This window comes from Taudactylus pleione, unplaced genomic scaffold (genome assembly GCF_031769625.1).
Source record: "Taudactylus pleione unplaced genomic scaffold, aTauple2 ptg000364l, whole genome shotgun sequence".
Lineage (NCBI taxonomy): Eukaryota > Metazoa > Chordata > Amphibia > Anura > Myobatrachidae > Taudactylus > Taudactylus pleione.
The window spans coordinates 934956-945616 of record NW_028284765.1 but is presented as its reverse complement, the minus strand read 5'-3'; the positions used below and the strand labels follow the sequence as shown (position 1 = coordinate 945616).

At 37.3% G+C, this 10661-nt stretch overlaps 1 protein-coding gene across 1 annotated transcript; it reads right to left on the bottom strand.

Moving 5' to 3' along the window:
• Window positions 1-9453: 9453 nt before the first annotated feature.
• On the bottom strand, window positions 9454-10335 carry LOC148508493 (taste receptor type 2 member 4-like). The gene has a single exon (XM_088444456.1). The coding sequence runs from the start codon at window positions 10333-10335 to the stop codon at window positions 9454-9456; it is 882 nt and encodes a 293-aa protein (XP_088300582.1).
• Between the last annotated feature and the right edge of the window lie 326 nt (window positions 10336-10661).

Genomic DNA, 10661 nt, shown 5'->3' with positions numbered 1-10661 from the left:
GAAGAAAAGGACAAGGGGTAAGAAAGCCATATTTGAACCTCATAAAGATGATAGTGAGGGTAGTATAAGTGAAGAAATAGTAGAACCTTTGAGCACTGGCGTAAAACTGGAAGATGGGAATGCCATTAATGAAAATATACTAGGAGAACTAGAAGATACAACAGATGCTGTAGTAAAGAGAAAAGAATACAGTATAGACAACAAGAAGATAGAGGAAAATGATAAAACCAATGGATCTAGTTCAGTTACTGAAATAGCCATTCAAGGTACTTTGGAGGAGCTGAAGTGAAAGGGGCTGCTGTATAAATGGGAAGATAAATTTGTGGAAAGAGATCATGCGACAAGAGAAAAGGAAAAGGTAGCAATTATGGAACAGATATATGCAGAGTACAAGGAGCACGACGAGTTATTGTGGAAAAGACCAAATGATGTACAGCACAGTTTAGGCATAATGGAATATATAGCAAATGTACGGTTAAAACATGTTAAATGGTTATCAAATTTTCTATGGGACGAAATGTATACAAAGAGAGGAATTAATGGAGATGAGTTAAAAAGGAAAAATGAGGAAAAACAAAAGTTCAACGCTCAACTACAGAAAAAGAAAAGGAATTGCAAAAAGCTCTTGATGCAATAATCAGAGAACAGGAACACTTGCAGCAGGAGAATAAAGAAAAAAGTTTGGAGCAAGAACATAATATACAGAGGTCTCTGCAACAAGAAGAAACAGTCCATCTTCTTGAAGTCCATGTGAAAGAGATGTCCCAACTCTTGGAAGCAACGGAAACAGCAAAACAGAAGTATCAGATTAGTGTCTTTGAAATGAAGGAACATTTGATGCGGCTTGAATGTGAGAACAATACCCTTGCCATTGCCAACTCTGTGAAAACTATGTCTGAAACCCATCCCGGTGAGTTTTTCATGAGCAAGGAGACTAGAGAAATCTCCTTACAGACTGAAGAAGGGGTTGTTAATTTGCGGAGAGAAACCACAGATAGCCCTAAAATATCTGGCACGGTGTTATGGTTCCACGTAAAGAAAGGATATGGCTTCATTAGACAACATGACTCTGGGAGGGATGTTTTTGTTCATTGGACTGGCATTATCAAGAATAACCCGTTTAATCTGCTGCAGAGTGTGGGAGATGGAGAAAGTATAGAGTTTGTGGTTGTGGAAGGAGTAAAGGGAATGCAAGCCATCAAAGTTACTGGCCCTGGAGGTACACAGTGAAATGGAATCATTTTGCTCCAAGCCGACGAATTATTTTCAGATGTTGTCATCAGTCAAGAAAAACTGAGGTTGGGGGAGAAAGTATATATGGACAACAGAGGCAAGGAGGAAAGATAGATAATGAAAGGTCCCTTTTACAGAATGAAGCACAGAGTAGACACCTTGCTTCATCACCCTACCCACTTTCCAAGTGGAGAGGAAATGACACTAGGTCCCAAGGTCAACTAAATGCAAGTTTAGAGGCTAATAATTTGACACACTTGGACATTTCACTGGAGGAAGAACACCGCCAAAATGATTATCAAAGCAAAATGTATACTGAATTTGCCTTGTCACAGTATCCCAAAGCTCCCATGCAAGGTCAAATTATGGAGGAACCCAAACACAAAGATGTAGACCAATGTGGGCCAGCCCAACAAGAGCAAAGCAGGAAAGAGGCAAAAGATGAAGACTCTGTAATAAAATCCCAGGAGAACACCACTAAGGGAAGGCAAAAGATCAATCCAGTACTATCCCACCCTAAATGGCCATCAGCTTGAAAGATTAAATTAAAGTGGCATGCTAATATGCTTAAATGGGTTATAAATGAACCTAATAATTTTATTATTATTTAGGATATATAAGCATAGAATGCTCTATTAGAAAACATGATACGAAGAGACATTTTGCCAATGCACCAGGGGGAGTGTGTAGCCAAATTGATATATGTCTAGAGTTTGTTATACAGGGAGTATAGGGATATTGTGACAGATCTCTGAGATATGATATATCACAATTTATTAGGGAAAGTTGTTTTAGCATATAAGATTAAATATAGAGATGAATCTTTGTAAAATGTTATGTTTTGATTGAAAAAGGGGGGACTGGCAGGGGTTAATGTTGGAACATAAGCATGCAGAGCAGGAGTGGAGTAATATAGGTGGGAGTGATTTGGTTTCAGTCAGGAAAAAATAATCTGTTTAGAGAGTGGTAGATAAGAACTGTTAGCAGCAGCTGACAGTCTGGAGTTCCCCTCACCAGAGGCTGCCACTCATCACTTTACTGGCGCTGTGTGATGGGACAGCCTAGCAGCGTTTGGGAGTGTGAGTTTGCGCAGGGCCAGAGTGAGGCTGGATGGGTAGTGACTTGGTCAGAGGTGACCACAGTTCCCAGTGGCTGTTCCAGTAGAAGGCAAGCAGAGATGAAGTGTACAGTCGCGTCAGAGCCTGGGCCGGTCAGTAAGAGTGACCGCCCATATTGAGACAGCTGACAGCCGTGCCTGAGTCCCACCCACCAATACCAAGGCAAGGAGAGCCTGCATTATATAGGCAGCTGACAGCTAGTCTGATAGCAGAAGTGAGTGAAGCTAACTGTACCTATAGTGAGTACTATTACACCAGTAAAATACTCAGCTGGATCTCTCATACAGTATTAATAATTGACCCTAAACGTAAACAGCACAGATAGGAGTTATTCTACCACAGAAGTCACCTTGAGACTTATACTAACATTATTATTTGGAATCCTAGTCAAACATAAAGCACAATAGGAGGAAAAGTTACTAGGGAGATAATCCTGAGGAGAGAAGAGCACCTGGAGTACTGATTTATCCTGAGGTTTTGGGAAAGCAGCAACATTTAAATTATCTACAGTATAAGTAGTGATTGATCTCATCAATAATTTGGGACATAGCACTAGCCTAGGTACAAAGTGAAAGGATTATATTATATCAATAACATCCCCAGTTCTGGATGACTTATATATGACATTGTGGCTTAATTGGGGTACTGCTACAAATTATTTTAAGAACTTATTTTCAGTGGAGTGATAAATAGCTAGAGATACATAAACCTCCTTCATTGACTCCTGTTTCGCCCACCCTTGTTGTGCTATTTATGTTAGTTTAAGAAACTGTTGGTTATATTAGAATTCGTATTTGCATGTTTCAAAGACATTGAAAGCTGAGGGAATATTAACAAGGATGTCTATATTCACAATTAATAGAGGACTACATCAATTTGTATGTTCATCAAAGAGACATTAGTGTTCGAGGAAAGTGTAACTTTGTTATTCTTGAACACAGTAATGTATATTGGTATATATGAATGTTCCCTAATTGTATGCTGAAAATTATGATGTGTTGGTAATGTGTTTGCTCTCATTCTTTCACATTTATTAACATAAAATAATAAAAGTCTATAATAACGTGTGTTTACTTACCTGGAAGAGCATTAAGAAGGTCCCATTACATCTGTACCTACGGGATTCAAAAGGGAGAAAGAAGTAGGTGATTTATTGTGATGATTATTGTGTGCACCACATTGCAAAATACACTTACGTTTAATCAGGCTTACCCAAGCAAGCCTAGGTATTATACATGCATATAATTAAGCTTGGGTGGAGGCACATTTTATTGACCCAGTAAGAAAGTGGGTTACATTCACAATATCTCCAGGATCGGACCCTTCCTGACCCTGGGGGCTACTAAATTTCTTATTATTGTCCTTTATATTTCCCACCTTACCTACTGTATCCTCTTTCTCTATTGTCTTCCTCTCTTTTATTATTTTATAAGTGGTAATTATTATTATAGTAGATAATCAACATTAAATCTATAGACTGCTACTATATCTCAGCAGTGTTATATGCTCAGAGCTGACATGTCCTTTTACTCTAAGCCACCCAGTCTATATAAAATATAATCAGTTTGTCACATGTATGTACTGTATGAGACTGTCACTGAACACAAGAGGATAATGTATGTGTTAAATCTGTGTGATTAATATAAAACAAATGACCAATGTTTTCAATGCAAATCACCTGTTAAACTATTCAAATGTCAGGGATTTATGTTACATTGTAAGACAATCAAATCTGTGCTGATTTTACTAATAGTGTCTTGTGTACAGTATTTGTTTTACATATGGTTCTCCCTGATATAACATAGAACAGGTCGTTCCTACATATTACCACATCAGGTCAGCTGTCTTTTAATCAAACTTGTATCCATAATGCACATTTTATATAATGGAAAACTCTACCTTACAGCTGATGTACTGTACAATAGAGTCATCATTTTATGAAGTATAAAAACTGTAAGACTTGTTGCTTACTGTACTGTATGTTTTGTACATGTATCTAGTATTATATTAATGACATTATGCACAGTACTTTCTGATGTTGAAATATTTACCTGTCCCATATATTGTCATATAAACATACTGTATCCATTTATATCTGGTTTAATTACAAAGGGAAGATTTTCTAGCATCTCACTCCAAAATCCACCATAATTGGCAGCATAATATTTCACAAAATAATCTTATAATGAACAATATTCCATGATACCATTTAAAATAAAAGCAATGTATTCATATAACATATCTCTTCATAAACAGCACTTTGATTGAATGCTGATCTGACACAATAACTAGTCTGAGGTGTGCACTAAACTTTATCCAAATTAGGTCAATTTAAAAAAAACAATGATGATATCTAAGGAATATGTGCAACTACTAATCTCATACAAATTGTACCCACCATAAATTGGGCATTTATCAGGTGTCTGGCTGCTCAGTGTAGAGTTTAAAGCAGGCAATGTACATTACGGGCAGTTGTAGAGCTTTACAGCTGAATACATGTACAGAAACCTGTGTACAGTAGCTGTGTGGACTCTCAGTAAGTCACATATCAGAAGAGGTGAAATACAATAAGTTTACCAAGGTGTGATTCTCACATTAAGCAGCACATGTATTATATGTTATTTTTATTTGTTTATTTAATACAAGTGAATTATAAAAAAAAATTACTACTATGAAGAATTCAGATGCAAAACGTATCAGTCTTGAATGTCGGTTTCCCTAATAGTTACATATTGACCTTGTTATAGTACTGTAGATCAATAGAAGGCAGTTAGCAATCTTTGATCATTAATATTAGATTTGAGACCTCAGATTATACAGCATTTTATGAATTAATAAATCTTTGTGATCCACATCAGAAAAGAACAGAGTTTGTACTTCAATGAATGTCTGGAATTTATATATTTCGCTGCAAGACCTATACAAATTATTGTGAAATTAATGTTGCATCCTTTCTGTGCACAACATTGGTAATATTTGACATTAATTTGATAGCGGGTGCACAGAGCTTCCTAAGTCTCTACAGCAAATACAAGTTATTTATTTTGCTTAAGACACTGCATAGTGTGCATACACCACCAGACTGAGATAAACCCTACAATCACTATGAATTTTTGCTATGATGACTATGATAGAGTTATACCCTGGATATTGATTTGTTCAAATTTATGCTGAGACAGGAATGTGCACCTGTTTTATGAGTCTAGTGTGAGAAGTGTAGGAGAGGTATTAATAAGTGTATGGGATACAAGGTCACTATGCTTGTTCTCAGAGATAATGAGCAAACATTTCAATGATGTGCTTGCTCTATGGCCATAACCCTTTTCTTTCCGGATAGCCTGGTTACTTGACAACTTGCCTCTATCAATTATAATTACCTGTAGGCATAGGAATATCTGTAATAGGGGCAAGTGTGTGCAGTACACAGGTGCCCCTTCCGCGATAATACACCCCTGGCTTTTTGATCAGCATATGCTCAGCAATACAGAAGTAGCCATCATTCAATTTTACCATAATGGTAAATTAAACCATAAATGGAGCAACATGTTTTCACCCACTATACAGATGTTTATATACAACCATAGTATAAACTCAGATTTTTTTCTGCCAAGTTCAGATCTAAGAACAATGCAAAAAATCATCATTCATGGACATCTCACCACAGATGTCCATGAAAGATGACATTTGCATTAATCATAAATCTAAACATGGCAAGAAGATCCGAGTCAAACCGAACCGAGTCCAGTCAGTCAAACCGGAATTTGATACTCGGCAGAGACAGAGGCTATAATCCATATTAATGATCAGAAATAAGGTTCTCTAATGCTTTTTTCCAAACAGGGATTTCCTCAGAGAAACAGCTGAGGACCCTACCACACCGGGTGTCCGGACCCTCCGCACACTACTCAACTAAGCCAGGGATGAGGTGAGAACAGGTATACCTCACCATGCTGAGTGACTGGATCCTTTGTACACAGCTGCAAACAAGTCAGGGATGTGGAGAGACAAGGTGGACCTCACCACGCTGAAGATCAGTCTTCCCTCATATTGGTGAGTGCCGGGTCAGCAATATTGACCACTACCTTATTGGCCCCCAGTGAGACTGTTGAGTACTTTGAATAAATAACTAATACTTCGGCTTGACACAATTGAGCGCTGTAAACCACACACCCCTGTATTCAGGTGTCACCTGCCACTAAAACCTTTAACTGGATGTGGCTATAGGCCTCATCATAATATACATATTTCATTCAGTGAGTGGTCATTTCATAATCAATTGAATTTGTGGAGTTCCAAAAGTGCTCCCTGATTATATGTCCACTTATACTGCAGACCGGAGTGAATTACAAATCCTATTTTAGCTCAACATTCAATTTGAAGCCATCCTGAATACATTGTTACTTCAATATATGTACACAGTGATTTCTCCCTAACCATCAATCAGGATTCTTGATATACAGTATGAGCTCAAATGTTGTTTAACATATTTTTCTACTTGTGATTCCCATCTAAAGAGGAAGTACCAGTTCCTTACCACATAGATAACTTTATTTTTAAATATGGACACCTAGTGCAGAAGGAGACAAATCCAATAATCAAGAGATTAAAATATATATCTATATGTGGTTGTTAGGTTCTGTATGGATAGATATTATTGATAGCCCATCTTATTTTATTATATATCATTGTATTCTATTGTGTATTCTCCAATGAGTGTGATATTATATGGAATAAATGTATTTATTTTTATTAAGCACTCTTTGTATATCAGTTAATTTATATACTGAGTTTCTTAAAACTAATTATATTCATTTATTCACCTGATTTTGATTTTTGTATCCCCGATTATTTGTCTACTTATACTGCAGACTGGAGTGGATTACAAATATACATAGAAGATTTTACAAATTATGGTGCCTATAAAATCCCCAGCTAACCCCTATGAGGAAACCAGCAACCTTGATTCTAATTTGTTTCAGTTCTACATATATTGCAACATTAGGCGATACAGATTTGCTTTTTTTGTTGAACTGTCTGATTATTACTTGTGGTATTTTGATTGCAGAAACCAAACAACATCTTTTGATGATCCCATACCAGTGTATTTTTGTATTCATCAATTTTTGGTGATTTTTCTAAATAAGATTTTCATTGATTCAGGATATTTATTAATACATTTAAATAACCTTTTTATGGCATAACTGATGTTCTTTTCATTCATTATTTATACACAACATTTGTTTATTAAGTTATTTGTTTTGTATTATGGTCCACAGCGCTGTTATTTCTTTCGTTATTTGAAAGTACAATTCACATTATGAAATACAGAAGCAGGTGCAAATTTTAAGACCAATTTTTTGTAAAACCCATCAGTAATATAAATTGTGAAGTAAAACTTCTAGAATAAACATATATTTCAGAGACTGTAGTTTTTTAAATTGCCACTTTCCTAAGTTGATTCATGAAATGACAAATTTATAGCAAACTTCAGGAAAACCACCACATGTAAAAGTGCTGTATGTGAAGTCACCATCCCAACTTTTAGCTTTAAAGAGAATGCAAAGTGTGAAATATGTGTAGCAGCAATTGTTAAAACCCCAAGAAAAAAACATAAAAAGAAAAAAAACAGACAAATACAGAACTAAAGGATTTGAGAGGCGAGTTTGCCAAAATCTCCAGCCACTGGCCTATGCCGGCCTATAATGCTTGCTAAACGGGCTGTAAAACTTGGCTATTTTAGGATATCTACTAGACTATTTTGTTGCTGAATAAATTTTATTTTAATTTCAGGTGAGGAGATGAAGAGAGGGGGGTAACTATCTCCAGCATCTGGGTCCGCACAGGTTCCACCGAATATGTGTCTTTTATTCCCCATTGAAAAACAGCACCCCCTATTGTTAGGAGCTTGAACTGCACAAACCTCCTGCATCTTTATGAGCCAATGAGAGATGATTTGGAGCAACAAAAAACATCATTATTCACTGCATTGCTGCAAAGATAAATGTGTAGTCATTCCAGTCTGTGTGCTCACAAGTGGTAAGGTTACTACAGGCAGCATTTTCAAGGCACTATCAGCTGTTAATTGCTTTTTACAAACTGTCATAATAACTGACATATTCCTAGTGCCTTGGGGCAAGTGGCTGAACACGCATTGCACTGAGACCAGCTCACCATAGGGCGATAGCCTTCATAAACTAACACTATTATTACTCACACAATGTGTTTTTGGTTTGTGATGCAAACATGGACTACATGAGGGAAGCTGCAGACTAACCTAATGACTCCTGCCATGACTCCAAGGTCCTGTGCACTGTATAGCAGAGAGAATGATGGGTAAATAGAAAGAGGTCACCATCTTCAAAACAAGACAAATTAATATGGGTAGGTTGTCTTTTTTATGTCTGACTCAGCATCTATCCATATTTGGTTTTAATCAGAGAATCAACTTAATGACTATTAACTGACTTAATATAGACATTTCCAGGGCCAGTAAAGATAATTGCAGCATAGTGTAGGTAGAGATTATGCTGGGTTAGCACTAGGCCCTCAGGAAAAGTAGTTGGATGCAGTGAGGTTTTTGAACAAGGCATTACTGTTAGGTTACTATGAGACAACTGTTCCCTAGGTAATTGCTTTTTTTTCACTGTGTTGAATTCTGTTAGTCCAAGGACTTTCCAGAAAATCAGTATATGTAAAATTGTTGTGTATATAACCTATACAATAGCTCTATACCATCTTATCACCAATGTTACCTTCTCTGTATGAGGTGGTCTGGTAAGAAATCTACACTTTGGGTTCCAGACTCCCTGCAGTCCTTATCTTATAAACTTGGGTTTGCTAGAAAGCGGTAGGTGAAAGCCATTTCTATGAACACCAAATAATTATTATGGTCATTTAAACTATTTCTATTTGTGCATTTTTACTTTCCATTTTATAGTTTTAAATCCTAATATATCCTGCATATCACATATGTATAGGAAGAAATAAAGAAAGAAAAAGAATGCTCAATTTATCTATTACTTGATCTATTAATTGTAGCTACTAATAATGTCTGTTACACCAAGTGACTGTCTTGTGCTGTAATCCCAGTCTTTCAAAATTTCTAATTACCTAAAAGGCTTCTTTTCAATTTGGGGTTTCCAAAAATGAGTACAAAAGATTGTACTGATGGATATGCTATGATAATTAGAGCGATGTCTGTGCCTGTTACAGGTTCTGGTTGAAATGACACAACATACATGTAAATAATGGTAATAAAGAAGGTCATGTCCAACACCACATGCAGAGTCATTGTCACAGCCGCCCGGACAAGAGCCTGGAGCTGGGGAGATGAGCTGACCTGAGACACGTTCTGCCTAACCCTCCAGACATGGTGCAGGAGAGACATCACACTGAGCCCAATACAGATGAGAGTCAGGGTAAAAGCCAGGCAGAAGCTTAAAATCATGTTCACTGCAATGTAAGGAACATTCACCTCCATGGTAACACCAACTGGCTTATCAGTAATATTTGTATTATGAAGAACCGTCATCTTTGCTGTCCAGAAAAAGGGTAAATTCACCAAAACAGAGCACATTGCAGATCCTATGAGCAGTTTGCTAGTGGAAGAGGAAAACCACATTCTCACAGAGAGGAAGATCTGGTGGGAAAAGTTGACGAGTTTCACACAGTAGCAGATGGAGAGCCAGGCGGTGTTCCAGAAACTCAGATTTTCAAGGACAAACACAACATAAAAACTAAAGAGAACATTATTTGTAGTGATTTGTGATGTAAAAGAAGACAAGTAACTGCAAAGTAACATGAAGCACTCCTGGAGGACATTGGTGAGAGCCATAGAGAACAGGATTTGATCGCTGACACTGGGGCTGGTGATCTTTCTCCAGAGTCTGATGTACACAGCGAGGATGGCAGAATTGATGATGATCCCATGTGCCCCGATTATCCCTGTAATGATGACTCTCACTATCTGCAAAGCCGGCTGCATTCTCCAAAGTCGGACGACTTGTCCTGTTTCCCTTAGTAATAATAACAACAGATGTGAGCCAGTGTCAGTAGTGTAATGATTACATGCTGGGCAGTGTGAGGATGGAACAGTTTAATACATGTAAATCTAGTCTATATCTGGTTTCTCTGTGTGTATTTAGGTTTATTATACCAGTGAAACCTCAACAGATAGAAGGAGTGGATAGGATTTATTTTTCTAAGTTGGAAAATGATACTAATTGTGCAGGCAGGGCCGTAGGGAGGGTGGTGCAGCTGGTGCCTACGCACAGGGTGGAAGCCTCCAGGGGCAACGGCCACACAGTTCCC

What these genes read in the sequence shown, in the direction of transcription:
- LOC148508493 (XM_088444456.1), bottom strand. Translation starts at nt 10,335, where the DNA reads ATGCAGCCGGCTTTGCAGATAGTGAGAGTCATCATTACAGGGATAATC.